Source organism: Alternaria postmessia (assembly GCF_024291825.1).
Source record: "Alternaria postmessia strain BMP 2775 chromosome Unknown scaffold_75, whole genome shotgun sequence".
Lineage (NCBI taxonomy): Eukaryota > Fungi > Ascomycota > Dothideomycetes > Pleosporales > Pleosporaceae > Alternaria > Alternaria postmessia.
This window is the reverse complement of record NW_026260148.1, coordinates 58,984-77,264: the sequence shown is the minus strand read 5'-3', so window position 1 is coordinate 77,264 and position 18,281 is coordinate 58,984. Positions and strand designations below refer to the sequence as shown.

Below are 18,281 nucleotides of genomic sequence, written 5' to 3'. Positions count from 1 at the left end.
TGCAGACATTGAACTGGTGCAGACAAGTTATGAATACAGTATTGTAGGCGAATATAGTGGTCGAGGTTGCAGGTGAAGGCGCGTGGTTGCCGTCGCCATCAACGATGATCTAAAGCCACTTCCGCCGGACGCGACGTGACGCGCTAGGGAACGACGCCACTAAAGCCACACTTTAGCCTCCGCCAAGATTTCGCACCGCCTGTCTTTCTGCCGGAGCTCCAACTTTTTTTCCAAAGATACTCGACCGCGCAAACCAAAGCACGCGCCTCACCCTACGGTTCACGCAGACCTCATCTTATTCGACGACTGGGTCTGGCAAACAACATGTCGTTCGACCAACCGATTGGCGCTCCTTTTACATTGGCGTCGCTGTCCAAACCCATCGGCTCTACCAATGGACATGTTCACGCTGCCGGAGTATGCAGCCTTAGCGGCATAAAGAAGAGAAAGCGCACTGAGATTGCCGTCGGTGTTGATGGAGAGGGCGTGTCTATATACAGCGTAGGTATTGCCCGATTGCGAAAAGCGATATGCGCTCAACTCTCATCTAGCTCCAAAACCCTCAACTTGTAACTTCGTATGCGCTGCCGCCAAGCACAACCTTCACATCCGCCCCGTACTCCATCTATCGCAAGGGCGCGTCCAAGGCTTCCACCCAGCGCTTCACTTATGCTTCCCTCGCCGCTTCGTCCCCGGCCGAAAAGCCGTCTTTGGTCTGCTTTCACGATAAGTCGTCGGGCGACCACACCGAGACCAACAAAACTTCGTACACACCATCTGACGGTGCGCGCATCTCTACGCTGGACCTACTTCCCGTCGCGCCGGGTGGCTCAGCCCAAGATGCGATACACGACGTACTGACGACTTTCGATAACGGAGATGTCATGTCTCTGTCGGCGGATCTCCAGGTTGTTAGATGGACCGCAAACTTGAAAACACTCCTACCATCCAGCGATACCAACATGGAAATTGAGCACATCACACTGGCCAGTGCCAGGTCTGTCATACGAGGGCTCCTGCGGAACAGACAAGACATTGCTACGATCCTGGACCCTACACCAGACGAGGCTTCCGACCTTCTAGACCTAGTCCAGGTCCTCTGTGTTATCGGCCGCAAACCGGAAGGAACAAGGGCACTGACGCTCGTCCAAGTGCAGCCAAGATCCGCTGACCTTGCCACAAGCCAGCTCACCCCGTTGAAACATTTACTTTCGTTGGACCTGCCGCAACCAAAGACCCCGAACGCTCAAGCCTCCACGTCTCAGATCACTCTGTATCCTTCCAGTGGTGCCATTCATATACTCGCAGGTGGAATCTTGCTATCATACGGCTTGTCCGGAACCGTGCCGAAACTCTACTCACAGTTTGTTCTTCCCGGATCGACTGTCGACTCCTTTCTCCGAACCTCGCAGGATGTCATCTTCACCACGTCGCAAAACACATGCCGAGTTTTCGATGTCAAGTACAATTCTCTGCAAGCTGTCCACTCCATGAGCCCCAGCCCGTCCACCTTGGACACTACTAGCCCGTCGAAGAAGAGGAAGCATACACAACCGGAAGGTGATTCGCAAACATCGTCTCCTTGCAGCCTGGTCGCTTACTATGCCGATATTGGACTGATTGTAGCCGCACGAGAGGACGAGGTATTTGGCATGCAATTCGGAGGAGCCGCATCGCGCAAGAGGACCAAGACCGAGGGCACTCTCCTTATCGATGCCATCGGAAGAGGAATCGCACCCGAGTCAACACTCAGCGCAGCCGATAACCAGAAGTGGCAGGAGCGCAAATGGAAGCTAAACAAGTATGCTGCGAAGGGTAAGATCGCAAAGTTCGAGCAACACTTTGCATCAGACCTGGGTATCGAGCTTGAATCTGCCGATGTAGCGCAGAAACACGAGAATGAGGTAAACGGCGGACCTTTAACGAACGGAGGGGGGCCAAGTCTTCCTGACGAGGATGCCATGGTGGTTGACAAGCTTGATGATGAGCCCTCAAAGGACGTGTTACCTCAATGGAAACTGCCTAAGACCATCCCTGGTAACCAACGACAGCAATACCGACAGTATGCACTCTACGCATTGAGCAAGATTTTCTATTGGGTAGATGCTACGGAAGAGGAACCACAGGGACAGTTGAGGGTCGGCTTCTTTGCACCGAACGTTTTCCAATGGCTTCTACAGACCGGGCATCTCACAAAAGAGTCTATCCGTCGGGCCATTTTCGAGGGCGCAAACGAGCAGATGCAGCTCACATCGGCCATCATGGATGGAGATATTGTCAAGGCTTTGGTCGAATACGATCCCGATCTGCATATCCTTTCGGCGGTCCTCAATCACACTCAGTTCCTGCCAGTGGGCGAGGTTGTTCAGGCTATCAAGCTTCTTATCCAGAGTATAGACGATGAACCAAAGGATCATGAAGCGGCAAAGCTTTTGACAAACGGCGCTAACCCATCAGAGGATGAGATGGACCTTGACTTTGCTTCTGAGCTTGAAGCAGCCTCGCACGAAATTGACCATGCGTTATCCATGCTTGACCACGGCCTGTTGACACGCAGCTATACACTGCGACCTGCTCTGATCCGACTCCATACTTTCTCGGCCCCGATAGTCAGTGCGACCCTCCGCTCAACTTTGCCACGCCGAGATCTCGAATCGCTCATCCGTCTTCTACATCTGGAGCTGAAGAATGGCGGCTGGTCTTCTCCACTCGGCTTCGTAGAGACAGAGTCTCCCGCTGTCGAGAGCTCAAGTGAGGACCCAGACGACCATGCAGTCGCTATTATTGCATCCCTTCTCTCTACCACCCTCGACGCTATCGGCGCAGGAGCCTGGTTGGCTTCTGTCGGCACCATCTCTGCCTCTGAGACTGGTGAAGACATGCTCAAGTCATTGAACAGGGATGCGTCCGTGGCACTCAGTGGATTCTTCGAAGCTCATTTCATACGCGGTCTGCTTTCGGAGTTCCTCCGCTATGCTTCCACTGTGCCTACGTCCAAGAAGCCTTCTAACAAGGCTTTGGGAGTACAAGGCAAGCCATTTGGCGTTACTGGTAAGCTTAATGGCGAGGAGGATCTGCCCATGTTGCCCCTTGGTTCCAAGGCAGAACAAGGTGTAGAGAAGGTGAAGAGCGGCAAAGGAGGAAAGAAGGAGCAGCGAAGTAAGAGAGAGATGGGTATGCTGATCAGTAAACGCGTGCCCAAGTATAGCTTCGAGCGCATTGTTGTATAGGAGATTGCTTTTAACGCTTATACATAGCATACACACCTTGAAATTTAGCAGGCATCTTCTCTTTTCGTCCGATGCTCCAATATAAACAGACCGGATTAGTCTGGTCAATTCCTAGTGTGCCCATGTCGCACGCGCCGCCATTGTTGTGTGAGCGGAAGGACCACCAAACCGAAGGCCCGACTCGCTGGGATATGATGTGCACTAGATCTCAGATCTTACCAGATCTACCTTAGCGCAATCCTTGACCACTCATAACACGGACCATGACGTCGACCGCGCGTGGAAAAAATGCCGAGCGCGGCGCGCGACCTAACGTGCGGAGGGTCGGATTGGATCTTCCGGGGGAGTTTGATGAGAGATCTACCCCTAGGCACATTTCAATATGTATTGAAAGCCGCCTAACTCAATCTTGTACTTCTTCCACACATACCAGGGAGGTCAATCGAACTTTTTGCGCCATGATGGCGTCAACCGCGACGAGCCGGAATGTTGTGGATAAGGAAGAGGTGGATTCTACAGGAACAGCAAGAGACACACCGAATAGCGAGCAAGGACGATCAGATGAGTATCATCAAGATGCGACCCTCACTCAAGACAAGAAGGATGAAGACAAGAAGGCGAAGAAACCCTCAAAACTCAAGGCCGGGTGGGACAAACTCGGTCTCGACCCGCCTACGCTCATGATGATGGGCAAAGCCGCACTGCCCCCAACAATCGCGTTGTCCATGTACCAAGCAACAGATGTTGCGCAAACCTTCACCACGTTGGGTTACCTGACAGCCATCATCAGCATCCTCGGATTCTGTATCATGCCGCGCGCAAAGTTCATCCAGACAATGACGATGAATGTATTGGCGACATGTGTTGGCTCAGCTCTGGCATTGCTCATGGTATGGACGGGAGTGAAAGCTCGACAACACACGACTCCGGCTGGAGCACCACCACAACGTTACAACTCCTCGCAGTCGGCTGTTCTTGGAGTATGGCTCTTCTTCCAGATTTATGCCATCAATGCGATGAAGGCGAAGTTTCCCCAGTTGGCTTTTCCTACGATCATATATGCCATTCAGGTCAATGTTGCAGCAACCAACGGCTTCTTGTTCCAAACTGTAGCGCAGTGCGAGTCCTTCATTCAAAGACTTCTTGAGGCATTCTTGACTGGGTTTGCGATCGCGACAGGAGTGAGCTTGTTCATTATTCCTGTTACATCGCGGAAGGTGGTAATGAAAGAGGTGGCGGGTTATATTGGCTTATTGCGCGGAACACTCGGTGCGCACAAGGGTTACATACATAGCCTGGAAACAAGCGATATGTTCGGGGAGAAGTACGCTCCTGAGGATGGAGATGGCAAGAAGAAGACAAAATCAAGGCCTGAAGTGGAAGCTATCAAGAAGACGACCGGAGCCCTGCAGGCATTGCACGGCAAGCTTACCGCGGATCTGCCATTTGCGAAACGCGAGATTGCGTATGGCAAATTGACGCCAGATGATCTCGAGGCCATGTTCAAGAACTTGCGGTCCATCATGCTTCCTATTTTGGGTCTTGGATCGGTCATGGATCTTTTCGAGCGTGCAGCTGAAATCAACCACTGGGATGGACAAGAGGACGAACACGACGAAGCGCTCCGCAGACAAACCGTCAAAGAATGGAACGACATGTTTCAATTTGTTCACGAACCTTTCAACAATATCTTCCAAGCTCTTGATGATGGACTTGCACACGTCATGTTAAAGTTACAGCTCACTAAGCCACCCAAAAAGAAGAAGGGCCAAAACCAAGATGATGCTGAAGCAAAAGGTGACGCTATCAAGCCAGGACAAGCAGGCTTCGCAGAATACATGCAAAAGCAATCAGATGCCTTCTTCAGCCGGAAAGAGCCTACTCTCCGCCACTGGGTTGAAACAAAGGGCATCAAGCTTCGCGATGACTACTTTTCATCGCCATCAGCACTTGACGAAGAAACTTTGAAGCTCATGCCCAGCATCACCACACGAAAGCGAGATCAACGACAGCTCTTTATGGTACTCTATGTCATGTTCCTTTTGGGTTCAATAAGTCGCTCAGTCATCGAGTTTATCAAATTCGCGGATCAGCACGACCAAGCAATCGCGAAAAGCAAGTTCATCTGGCCTGGTGGACGACGCTTCAAGAAGTGGGCAAAGAGCATATTCCAGAGCCAGGACTCCACTTCTGATGACGAAACAACAGTCGCTGGGTTTGACAGGAGCAACACGACTGTTTACATGGGCGAGGCGTATAAAGAGAAAAAGGACCCTGAGCATCTGCCACCTGCCAACACGTGGGAGAAGTTTGGCAACGGTATTCGTGCCATTTCACGTTTCCTTCGAAGTCCCGAATCAGCCTTTGGTTTCCGTGCCGCGTGTGCCACGATGAGTATCGCTATTGTGGCCTTCCTTCGCCCAACTCAACAATTCTTCGTCGAACAACGCTTGGTCTGGGCGCTTATCATGGTCGCCATCTCCATGACTCCAACGGCTGGTCAATCCATTTTCCAATTCATACTCAGAATCGCTGGTACCGCAGCCGCAATGATAATAGCCTGGCTTATATGGTACATTCCTGGGCAGAAGACTCCTGGTATCCTAGTATTCCTTTGGGTCTTCGTCGCAATCGGCTTCTACATCCCGCTAAAGCGAATGGATCTGGTTATTGTCGGGCTGATCAGCGTAGTCACGGCCACCATGATCGTCGGTTATGAACTGCAAGTACGCAAGATAGGAGAGCAGGCTGCAACCGCAACAACAGGCCAACCCGCATACCCAATCTACGAGCTTGGCCCTTACCGTCTCGCCACCGTTGTCGGCGGTCTAGCCGTCGCCTTCTTTTGGACCATCTTCCCTTACCCCATTACTGAGCACTCTGCGCTTCGCCAGAAACTCGGTGGCGCATTGTACCTCTCTGCGAACCTCTATTCCATCATGCACGAGCAGGTCATGGGTCGCATTCGTGGTGAACTTGGAGGTGACGAGGAAAGCGACAAGGAGAGTCCGGGTTACCAGCTCGTCAAAGCGCGAAACAAGGTGTTTGCGAAGCAGATGCTCACTTTACAAGGACTGAAAATGCATGCCGGATTCGTGAAGTGGGAGTTTCCACTTGGGGGCAAATTTCCAAAGGACGAGTACGAAAAGATTATCGGTTATGTCGAAAAGTACGTATATTATTCTAAACTACTGCCAACGATGACGAGCACGCACTAACACAAGTGAACCAGTATCGTAAACTACACGGCCCTTCTAGGCTACGCCTCCCAAGCCTTCACCCACCCCTCATTTAACCACCAGTCCGCCGATCCCACATCCCCTCAAACAGACGAAGCCCCCTTCCCAGACCATCACTCCGCGCAGTGGTTCAACGATTTCCGCCGCGTCATTCTCTCCGCAAAAGTAACTTCGCATGAAATAACATCCTTGCTCGCCATGCTTTCCTCCAGCATCACAAATGCGCAACCTCTACCTCCTTACCTCCACGCACCCCCGGGAGCCCAATTAAGTCGGAAACTCGAGATGGTGGACCCGGAGATACTGAGTTTGAGACATATTGCTGAACCGGGATATGCGGCATTTGCAGTCATGAGCATAAGTACGAGGTGTATACATATGGATATCGAGAGGTTGTTGAAGGCGGTTAAAGGGCTGGTTGGGGAGTTGGATTTTAGCTTTCATGTTGTTAGTACCAAGGGGGCTGACTCGGGGACTTCATCAGAGGAGACGCTTGTCAAGAGGATGACGACGAAGCAGGATTAGCAAATGCCTTGTACGTAGTTTAGTAATATATTGTAATATCTTTCCAAAGCTTGTGTAATACTAGAGATCACTTGGTATGCATATATGTAATAGCAGGGCATTTGAATACGCATGCAGCAAGTAAAAGACAAGAGACGAGATTGTAAAAAGTAGGGGTATCCAGTCTCATTCACACATCCATGCAGGTATATACGTCCACCCCTTGATATCAAACGCGCGTAAAGACAAAACGTAAGGAGACATGTACAAATTACAACCTTGGACTCGTATCATTCCAACCCAACCAACATGCACATCGTTCGTCTCTCCCAGTCTCGTTCCTCATCCCATCCACCCTTGCAAGAAAGAAAAAACGATAAGAAATCAACATCCTCACTTCTTCTCTCTCATCGATAAACACGACCCTACAGCTACTTACTCTGCTACAGGCATACTCTCCACTTCCTCACTCAATGCCCTCCAGTTGTCCGCTTGCAACTCCGCGTATTTGACCCTCTCCTGCGCCCACTCCTGATGCAACCTACTAACATGATATTGGCTCTTTTGGAAAAAGGCAAGTTCATCGCGGATGCATTCCGTAATGAAGACACCACGCGCATGTTGTTGAACAATAGATTCCTTGTCCTGCATTTCATGGTCAGAAAAAAACGTGGGAAGGAAAGGAATGATAATGACTGACCTTGAAAATAGCATCCTCCACCTTCTCTGCCTCACCCGGCTTAATTTGCTCGGGAGTTTTCTGGCGGATATTCTGGAGTTTAGTCTCATTGTTCGCGATACGCTTTTCCAATTGTGGGATGTTATCGCGAGCGTACTTGTCCTGGCGGTCAAACATGTCGCGTACACTGACAAGCGTATCCCTCTGTCTCTTCAAGTCTTCAAGAACACCTTCTTCCCATCCTCTGGCTTCGTCTTCTAGCAGTTGCCTGCTCGAGTCGAGATGTCGTGCTGTGGCGTTCATGCCCTCGTTTAGCAATGGGACATCGTTTGTATCGACGGCATATGTCTCTTGACTTGATTCCGTGAGGCCGCTGAGAGCAGATGAGAAACGTGCGTACTCTGCTGCCATGCCTTCGTTGCGGCGGGAGAGTCGCTCCATCATGCTGCAGAGGGTGATGTAGGTTTCTGCACTACGACGGACGCCCGAGCGGACAGTATCGAACAATTCGGGGAGCGTCTTTGGGAGCGAGTCTTCGAGATCTGGAGGTAGAGGTTTGCCAGTGAATTCTTCTTGGATGGAGAGATTGGCTTGTTTGCGCCATACTGCAAGTTCCTGTTTGGGTCAGTATGTCGAGACTGTGATCCGGCCGAGTAAGCATACCGTGGGCACTGTCAAGAACATGACTACCAATTGCTCCTGGTTGAGGACAGGGTGCCGTACGAGCGCGTTGGTAAAGCGCGCGAGGCCTTTTCTTCGCTTCTCAAGGAAAGTAGCATCTGCAGCTATTGGGTTGCCGTTGACTAAGAAATCTCAATACGTATCAAGGCCATGGCAGGATAGGTACTTACTACCGACTCTTTTGGGGGGCAATAGTGGCAATTGCCTGAAGGGATACCGCTTGTGCAGGCAGTCTAGCAACCAGACGAAATCACTGTATCGGCGGACGACCTTTGTTGTGCGCTTGGAGCTAGCGACCTCATAATTGCGGTGCTGGAACATGAACATGCCCTCCTTCTCGGAGAGTGCTGTGATAGTTATGACCTCCTCGTTCCCACTGCCACCTGGGTTCAAGCGGCCAATGGATCTGCCCAACTCTGGTGTCGCGTTTGAGCCAGCCTCTTCAGCAGTGGGTGCGCCAAATCCTCCTTGTTCCAAACTAGGGGCGGAGAAGGGTTGATTCGCGCCGCCATTGTATCCGCCCCAGCCGCCCTCGCTGCTCAAGGAACTTGGTTGGACGGGCTGCGGGATGTTCGAGGAAGCCGCAGTCGACTGAGTTGTAAATTGGCTCGTCGTTCGTGCGGTAGTGGGTACGCTTGAGCCGTTGGTATGCGGTTGTGAGCTTGTGTAGCTCGCGTGGCTATGACCTCTGTGCAGGTCGGGGCTACCCCAAGGATCGGCCTCTGGGTCGCCGAAAGATTGCTTGCGCATAGGCGCACTCGACCTGTTTGCAGGAGACGGTTGCTGCGCAGAAGGCTGGCGTTGTGGGGCAGGAGGAGTGGGCGGCTGGACCTGTTGGGGAGGCGGAGATGGCTCGCGGGCCTTGGTGGACTGTGGCAGCGTCACGGTTGGAACGGGAAGATCTGGCAGGGCGTCAATGTCGTCTCTTGGTCGCATGCGCGACAATGCTAACACTCACTCCTTTTCCTCTCGTCGACGCTGTCCAGGGTGATGTCCTCATGCTCTTGCGCCAACCCAATCAGGGCGAAGACAACATTGAACTCGTTCCTTCCCAGTTGGGAGCTGACACCAGACGGCAGCACGATCTCGAGTATCTTGGACTGCGCGTGACCTGGGATATCACTATCGGCCAGCAGCTTCTTGACACCCTCAACACTGATACCATTGCCTTCGCGGTTCCCAGCGTCGAGCAGTGCGTCGAAAGCGTCAATGTACGAATCGGGCACGTCCGAGGCAGGAAGCAGCGACTTGACGAGAGCTTCACGTGGAGCTTTCTTGGGGGTTGGGAATCCCCAGGGCGAGTCGTTGGCGTCCAGGTCGTCTGCGAACAAGCTGTTGCCCGTCTTGCCCGCCGGCTTGGGATCGTCATCGAAGAGCGACGACTGCTTCGCGCGCTGCGGCGCGTCATCGTCGTCACCGAATAAAGACATTGTCGCCTAGAGGAGATGCGCAGTCGGCTAAGTATTCACAACCTACACGTCGTCGATGGGTAGAGCTGCAGGGCCGCAGCTTAGACTGGAGACGCTACACGCGATGATAACATGGAGCTATGATGCGGCGGTGCAAGGAACCGGACTCCACTAACGCCCGACCCATGCTCCACGCACATCGTCACAGCCTTATCATGCCTTGGCACTTATCTTCATACCGATGCTTGACACTTGTAGAGACGTGATTTGACAATATTGTTATTTTGCTATAGCTAATTCAGATCATAAGTCTGTCGGTCGCACATCTGCGCCCTCCTCCCAAATCAAAGAGCCTGACCTTGTAGTCGGCGGGTATCCAGTCCTCGTAGAAACACCAAAGATTTTTTAACTTCCAATTGCGCCATCCCATGCCAATGCTGTGTGGAGTGTCCACTTTCCTCAATCATGCTACCAATGCGCCGCTCAATGTGGGGGTATATACGTGCTATCAACATTTCAAATATAAACAGAAACATGCGAGAGAAGATGCGGCGCAAACAAGCTACCTGTCGTGGTCTGTCCGGCTGTGCTGTCCGGGCCTGCTAAAGTCAATCGTTGACGTCGATTCATCCTGTGCCAGTGGTGTACTTGGTGCCGATGGGCGCACCATCTCTCCACCGAGAACACTTCCTCCAAGTGGAGCGGCAGGCGAGAATCGAATGCGAGGCGTGCGTGTTGAGTTTGGCGTAGCGGAAAGGTTGACAACCTCGCTTGAATCCGTCACTCCATGAGAAGTCGTTGGTGAGTTCACCCGATCTTGCTCGCTCGCAGCCGGCACACCCGTAGCCTGCGTGGCCTCCTCTTGTTGCTGACGAATAATGTCTGGAGACCAAGTTTGGCCACGAGGCTGAGCAGGGATGATGGTGACAGGCAGAACCGTTTCGTTCTGTGACCCCAACTTCTTCTTTGACCTTAGCTTCTCACCTTGCTGTGCAGCAAAGGTGCCGAGTCGATCGGCCAGAGCTAGCCCGTTGTAATTGCGAGGGGGTATGTTCGCCGCTACATCGTCCACTGCAAGTGGCTCGATGACCTGACCTCTCTGGAGCTCTTTCGGGGGTGTCCGTCCTTTCCGCCTGAATGGGTTTCCCAATGCTTGCCACTGGAATTTGCTCCTGCTAGTGACTGGCTCTAGTTCGCCTCCCTTCTCCGGGTCCTCGGGATCAGCTGCTTGAGGTTCTTGCGACGAGGCTTGTGCTTGTGGCTGTGCTTCATGGTTCCCAGGTCTACCGTCTGCCGGTGCAGGGCGTGGGTTCACTGGTGTGTCGCTGATTGGGTGATAGCGGACTGTGTATACAGTCGAGTCGGCGCTCGTTGTGTCTGTCCTACTCACTGGTGATGCGATGACTGGCACTGGTGGCGGGGTCTGCACTCGTACATAGGCCCGCGAGTTGCGATCTCCACGTGTCGTAGATGGGGACCGTCGCATGACTGGAGGTGGTGCTGGAATGTGGATAGTGCGCTTCTTTCGTGCTTCCGTTCGTGGCGTTTGGGTCATGTTCCGTCCAAGCTTCTGGGCAAACTCATTGAACCGACCAGCGTGTGCAGATGCGAAAACGCTGAATCCGCCTTGACCTCCCCCGCTCTTCTTCTCATCTTTTTCTGATGGCTGGCCCTTCCGTTTTGAGGGCCATTTGGAGTCCGATGGGCTGTTGTCGAGCATATCGTCTCCGTCGTAAATTTCTCTTCCTAGAATTCCGTCCTTTCTCTCTTCTCTTTCCAGCGCTTCAATACGCTCCACCCACTCCCAAACAATTACGCTAGCAGCCGCCGCTCCAACCCAGCGGAAGTAGTCTCCCCAGCCGGCAATAGTGTAGTTTGCGATGTCGGTAATGAAGAAGACAACCGGCGTAAGGATAGCGATGATGGACAGGAGGGAGATGACACTCATGTTCCACATCATGGAGTGGTAGAAAGCATATCGTCGCTTGGTGATGGCGTAGTACATAACCCAGGCGGCATAGAGCATGCTTAGTGATAACTGAAACAGGTAGCTGAGGGCAGGAATGGCGGTATCGAAATGTGCGGGGCGGCGTTGGTTTTCGTACGGACCAAAGCTGTTGAGACAGCTGAATGCGATGTCGAGAAGGATGAGGGCGAATCCGACCCATTTGATAATGACCTTCTCTTTGTGGCGTGGAAATAGGCGGATCAGAGTCTGTACCTGCGCGAGCCAGAGAAATATGTCGGACACGACACGCGAAACCTTGATTTCCATGCCGGCTACGACCTGATCCCGCAGTTCCATGGCGTCGATGAAGCCCTCCTCGTACTGGCGTTCGGCGATCTTGAAGGTGTCGGCAGTGGCGAGTGTCAGAGAAATGGCGACGGTCAGGGCTGCGGCCTTTTGCAACCATGGGCGGCTTCCGACTCCTATGATAGATCCACCTCCTGTTGCCCCGCTAATCATTCCGCGCCGTCCCATGAGCCCTGAGCGTCCCGAAGCGTTGCCGACGAAGAAGGTGCGAGGTGTGATGATGAGCATGATGACGAGCATCCAGGCGATGACGGTCGCGGCGCCTGTCGCGTAGGCCTGGGGTGTGATGGAAGCGTGGAAGGGGTCGCGCATGTCGGCTACACTGGTGATTCCGCCTGTGCCATCGTCCTGGGAGGTGGCTGCGTTGGTGCATAGCGGGCGGAAGACGGCGTTCTCGTCGAGGTAGATGGTGTTGCCAGGCGAGATTTCAATGGTACCGAATTTGGGCAGCTTGTACGAGGGGCAGTGCTGATATCGGTCGTCAGTCGCGTGCGTGGGCCGTGTCGCGGTCGTGATACTCACGTAGGGTTGGGTGGCATCGGGCGCGCGACGGTCCAGGAGAGGCGCCCCATACCAGGACGAGTCGGCCTCCCACATGCTCGGTCGGCGGTCTATGACTGTCCAGCAGCAGTTGGTGTCCGGTAGAAGAAGCCCATGGAGGTTCAGATGAGTGGCATGGCCTGTGTGTCGTGTTGAGGTCGAGGGTCGCGGTCGTGGGTTAAGCGTCAAAGCCAAGTGGGAGTTCGCTGGGCGAAGCTTGAGGGAATGCAGGCGCTGTGGGTGGCACCTGCCGTTCCAGCCTGCCACTGCCCGCCTTTCATTGGCCGCGGAGTGACTGCAGGGTTCGGCCCTTCCAAACAGAAACCCCGGTCACTCCGCATCGAGACTCTAGGAAGCCCGAAACGTCGCAGCATGAAGCCTTTAGAGTGGGCCGCGTGTGCAACTTCAAACTCGAACAGAAGCCTCTTGCACGGTGTTATTTCGAAGCATCGCTCTAGAGTAATCAGCGACCTCCTTAGCTGGCAATACGCTTGGCGCATTGAGCAATCTCATCGCAGCAGGGAGCGACCAGCTTCGGATAATCTCGGGGCGACTGGGGAAGCCCTGGCCCCCGGGGGCTTCCCACACGAAAACCTAAACACCCACCTTCCAGCTACTGCTACCGCATACGTGCGTATCCACACCGAACAATTCGCCCGTGTCACCGGGGAGCCGATCAAAACAATAGCTTGAAATTCTGGAATTGCCTTCCAAAGTCCGGCTGACAGCTTAGGGCTGAGATCTAACAGATGGCGTGATCTAGTTGACAGACGTTACTTCCATGGCGGAAGCTGCACCATGACCGCGGCCGAGCCTGCCAACAACATCAACACTCTCTTAGTTTAACCTCAATCAGACGACATATCCTGCTTCCCTGTCTTCGCCAAACATCTCTTGCGACTGAGTGGTCTGTATGCTAGGCGTTGTAGCCGGATGCTCTGCCGAAAACACTCCGTGCTTACCGCGTGCATACACGTCGCTTAGCCGAAGAGAGCGTATTCGGCTCATTCAGCTTGCGCATCGAATTGTCTTGATACACTCAACCTTGGAAAATATCAAGCTTCAGAACAACCATCGGCTCAAGCTGCTTCGTGCGGATCAACATCCGACGAAGCTTGAATGCCGCCTACGTGTTGGCCATGTGCATCTAGAACCTCCACTTATTACTGCCTGTTATGGCGCACTTCCTTCCTCAGTGAGAACATGCAGTCCGTTTCCTGTATTTGTGCGCCAAGGACACTGCGCGCTGCCGACTTCCGCTGACGTCTCGGGAACCCGCAGCCAGTTTCTGGAGAATCCACTGAACGTGTGGAACGTGCTGTCCGCGGAACCTCATCTCAGCCCTCACCGCCAGAGGGACTGGAGCTACTTAAACAGTAAACAGGTGTGACTGAGGCTACCAGCTTCAACGGCGTGGACGCTACGCGATCAATAGCAGTGCCATCCAAGCCATCATCATGGATGTGCAAAGAGCAGCTAACGTCTACCACACGGACCACGCGTTACTCTTTATTGTTGTCATTATCACGCTGCTGGTAATGATGCTCGTGTCCGCGACACTCTATGCATCCTGCGTGCTGGGACGCGCAGTATCGATGAACTCGCTCGAGATTGCGAAAACCTTTAATGCACCGTTGCTTGCGATAGAAGACAGCAACAATGACAATAAGGGGCTGGTCAAAAGTCTTGACACAAAGCCAATCGATATCGTCCTATCACGGAGCCTACGGAGCATGTATCAGTGGCTGGGGTGAAAGGCAATATTACTGTCATGCAGAGTGGCATGAGGTCTGCGTTTTTGGGAATCGCGGAGCGTGACACGGTTCAAGCTCCACGAGCTGGTCAGCACTTCAAACCTTGAGGGCAGTGTTAGTGGAACTTTCAGGAGCTGGAGATGTTTTTTCGACTTGGTTCTTTGCTTGATGGTGGCAGGGTCGTCAGGAATGTGGGCAACGTTCACTGTCCTAATGTTGTACGAGAGAACACGCTGGAACGTATCCATGGATACTTGAAGACCGAAAATACTTGCGCGAGATCTTCTGGATAAATTTCATACACGGTGACTGGCAAGTTCTTGAACGACTAGGCGATTCTTGTCGCGCGTGAAAATTATTGCCTCACGCGTACATCATCCCCAACAATGAATGATGGAGAAACAGCAAACTTGGCCCGACTACGTGCGTAAGTACAGAAACTATGGTCTCCGATTTCTGACTGGGAAAGCCCCTTCAACTGAGCTACCTGGGCACTTGTCAACCTGGTTCTAGAGATACTTCAAACCGAAACATCTACTGCGACCAACAGATATGCCCGTTTGCCAGTTCCATAAACAAAATAGATGCATGTTTGGGACTGCTTGCAGAAACATCCATGAAGTCAATACATCACGCACTCACGGTGATCCGCCTGTCGACCCAAGGTCCAACATTATTTGCAAGTACTATATCAGAAATGTATGCGAACGGGGCGTGAAGTGTCCGTTCAGTCACACTGTTGACTCCAGCACTGGCACGGCGCTAGATCAACGCCTCGGTCACGATGGCAGCAAAGAGGTACAGGATTCAAGTGCATGCCCAGCTTGTGGCGGCAAGCCACATGAACAACTAGTTTGCGCAGACGTCAAAGCAGGCAAGAGAGAACGCAATGATGTCAATGACGCCCGGAACTGTCGTACTTGTCTTATGCCTCTTCCGAAGCTTGAGTGCGCTGATCTCGTCATATGTGCGGCATGTAAGACACAAATATGCTGGCAGTGTGAGGAGGAATTTGAAGTGAACGCTACAGCTGAGGTGTTTAACCATTTTGATGTTTTTGAGGATAGAGGGCGAAATAATCCTTAAAGTAAGGTCGTAATAGAACACGCTCTAGTGAATGGATGCTTGAAGACTAAAAGTATGTCGTGATATAATTTTGAATTGTCAACGTATGAATGAAGCAATACTTGTTGTGACTGGGTTTTATATGGATTGATGAGCTCAAGTAGTCTTTGGCAAAATTACTCGGCGTCGTGTAATAAATCCTCGCACTACAGATTTCCTGACAATGACCGTTCTCCAATAAACCTCGAGCATAGAAGTCTTGAAGAACATATTTCTATCTTGCTACGGGTTCTGTCTACCTATGCAGGTGGGCGTCGGGAAGACGCATGACGCTAACGCACGTGCTCGCGCGCCTCGCTCGAATCGCCCGTCGTGGCAGGCGCATCTTTCTGCGGCCCCACCGTCATCGAGAGACAGACGATTTTCCGCTATAGTGGAGCTTCTTTCACATATCTTTTGGATATTTTAGTTGTCGCACACCATTGTTCAAGGTCTAGCGACACTTTTGGGTATACGGCAGCGTTTGCGCAACGCGGTTGTTGCACGCGACTGTGCCGCGCAGAACAAGACCTAGGGTGAGACAGCAGGCAAGATATCCACAGTGAAGCCGACTGCAAGGCCAGAGTCGTCAAGATGGCACCCAAAAAACCCCGCGATCGCAAACGGCAGACCAAAATCAACTTCTCACCTGCTCCCAAATCCTCGCCTGCAACCAGATCAAGTGCCGCCACAACGATGGGAAACTCGCCTTCGCGACCGAACCTTACGGCTATGCAACCGAAAAAAGCGCCCAGCAGAGCTTCCAAAAACAACAAGAAAGACTTTTGGGGTGAAGACGCATTGGCAAAGGGAATAAGGGAAGGGAAGGAGTTGGGCAAGCTTCTCCATAGCTCTAGGCCTGATTACTCCGACAGTGACTCTGCCGACTCTACACCTCCAGAAGAGGACGAACCGTTGGCTCTTGTCATGTCGCGAAACTACAAAGCGTTAGCGACGCCCAGCGACAGATCCGAGGATGATGTGGATGAGGAAGACGAGGTGCCAGTGGAGAAACCTAAATCACGAAAGCGGAGACGAGCCGCGACGCCCAACGATTCTGATGACGAGGAGCCGACAGTCACAGTCGTCCCACGCAAACGTCAAAAGCGCGTCAAAATCGAGTCGGATAGCTCAGAGAAACCGAAGAAGAAAAAGAAGAAGGACAAGAAAGACAACAAGCGGAGTAAGAAGAAGGAGAGTACATCAGAGGAGGAAGAGACGCAGCCTGCACCTCGTAGCAGCCGGCGAAGGGCTGTGAAGAAGGCCCCAACACCAGACGAAGATGAAGAAGACGACGTTCCTCTCACGCCAGCTCCGAGGTCAATGCGGAAGACAACCCGCCAGCCTTCTCCACCAGTTGAAAGGGAGGAGGAACAGAGTCCACCACGAAGCACAAGACGCAGACTGAAAAGGCGCAAATCGTCCTCAGAAGATGAAGAAGAAGCTTCAGGTAGGGGGGATGTCGTGCCGGGCGAGGAAGAGTCGGGTGGAGTTGAAGGAAGCGCAAATGACGAAAAGGACGACGAAGAGCAAGATGAGTTGAAGGAGGAACTCGCATTTCTGAGATCATCTCCACTACCAGACCGTGGTAGACTGAGAAGTACGCAAGATAAGCCCAAGAATAAACGACAGGAGGCTCTCGAAGCGTTGAAGAGGCGACGTGCTGGTACTACTAATGAGCCGTCCTCCTCAGCAACACCTGGGCGCAAAAGAGCAGTTGTAGTAGACACAGATTCTGAGTCAGAGCTTGAGATGATCAAAGAAGAACCAGATAGTGATCTCGACGTATTGGAAGAGGATGACATAGAAGATGACGAGCAAGAAGAGTCAGATCGCGATGCAAACGCACTTGACATGTTTCAAGAGGATGAACAAGACGAGCAGTTCATCGACGACGATCCAGACAACATGATTGGGGAACCATCTGTCAACGACGACCTCGACGAAATGCGTCTCGCGTTTAGCTTGTCGCGCGCAAAAACCCGGGACCTGTTCAAACACGCCGTAGAGTGGATGGTCATGAAGAAGATCCACCCAGGTTTTGATTCCAAGAAGAACGTCTACACGCTGACATTCCGTAAATTGGACGACGAAGTCAAGGGTCTCGCCGGATCCAAATACACATCCTCAGCTTGGACAGCCGACTTCACAAGAGCTATCCGCGCACGCCCCGATCTTATGATCAACGAACTCAGTGCTGCCGAGAGAGCCGTCATGTCGCCACACTGCGAAGCATGTAATCGAACCAACCACACAGCGAGTTTCGAGCTCCTCCTCCAAGGCCAGCCCTACCATCCAGAAACACTCGAGCCCTTGTCCACCGCCTCAGATTCCTCAGACTCCGATAGTGACGACAGCGACTCCTCTGGCCTATCGTCTGACTCCGAAACCGCGCTCAACGGTGAAAAACCAACGTACAACTACCAGAAAGACCGTATACCACCCGAATCTCACCGCTTCCCTCTCGGCTCAACATGCAAAGCCAATGCACAAGTCGCGCATACGCTGTACCACTGGCGGTACAACCTCTACCAGTGGGTGAAGGACCACCTCAAGGCACAAGGGCATCTGTCAGCTGAGAAGCTGGTGAAGAGAGAAGGGAAGAGTGACCGCAAGAGGGAGAAGGAGGCGAGGAAGATTGTGGACGCCATGGAGGCGGACGGACAAATTAAGTCGCTTTGGCATTCTTATAAGACGCAGCTGCAGGCGGCGGTGGAGGCGGATAACGATTATGCTAATGGTTGGGGGAGAAGGGGGTAATGGGGTGGCAATCATAAATATTTCCATGGATTTGGCTGTATTGGTAACATGGATTACCTCTCTCTAG

At 52.6% G+C, this 18,281-nt stretch overlaps 5 protein-coding genes across 5 annotated transcripts; 3 read left to right on the top strand and 2 right to left on the bottom strand.

Moving 5' to 3' along the window:
• Positions 1–324: 324 nt before the first annotated feature.
• Positions 325–3,230, top strand: J4E82_008801 (uncharacterized protein; the record flags this gene model as incomplete). The annotated part of the gene is made up of 2 exons (XM_051735032.1): positions 325–501; positions 552–3,230. The coding sequence occupies 2 exons, from the start codon at positions 325–327 to the stop codon at positions 3,228–3,230; spliced, it is 2,856 nt and encodes a 951-aa protein (XP_051585215.1).
• A 458-nt stretch (positions 3,231–3,688) lies between these two features.
• J4E82_008800 (uncharacterized protein) lies at positions 3,689–6,994 on the top strand (the record flags this gene model as incomplete). Its single annotated transcript, XM_051735031.1, has 2 exons — positions 3,689–6,399; positions 6,463–6,994. The coding sequence occupies 2 exons, from the start codon at positions 3,689–3,691 to the stop codon at positions 6,992–6,994; spliced, it is 3,243 nt and encodes a 1,080-aa protein (XP_051585214.1).
• A 414-nt stretch (positions 6,995–7,408) lies between these two features.
• J4E82_008799 (uncharacterized protein) lies at positions 7,409–9,763 on the bottom strand (the record flags this gene model as incomplete). Its single annotated transcript, XM_051735030.1, has 5 exons — positions 7,409–7,618; positions 7,674–8,267; positions 8,316–8,455; positions 8,504–9,235; positions 9,292–9,763. The coding sequence occupies 5 exons, from the start codon at positions 9,761–9,763 to the stop codon at positions 7,409–7,411; spliced, it is 2,148 nt and encodes a 715-aa protein (XP_051585213.1).
• Positions 9,764–10,304: 541 nt separating this feature from the next.
• On the bottom strand, positions 10,305–12,653 carry J4E82_008798 (uncharacterized protein; the record flags this gene model as incomplete). The annotated part of the gene is made up of 1 exon (XM_051735029.1): positions 10,305–12,653. One exon carries the CDS (start codon positions 12,651–12,653, stop codon positions 10,305–10,307), a length of 2,349 nt encoding a protein of 782 aa, XP_051585212.1.
• A 3,395-nt stretch (positions 12,654–16,048) lies between these two features.
• J4E82_008797 (uncharacterized protein) lies at positions 16,049–18,214 on the top strand (the record flags this gene model as incomplete). The annotated part of the gene is made up of 1 exon (XM_051735028.1): positions 16,049–18,214. The coding sequence occupies one exon, from the start codon at positions 16,049–16,051 to the stop codon at positions 18,212–18,214; it is 2,166 nt and encodes a 721-aa protein (XP_051585211.1).
• Between the last annotated feature and the right edge of the window lie 67 nt (positions 18,215–18,281).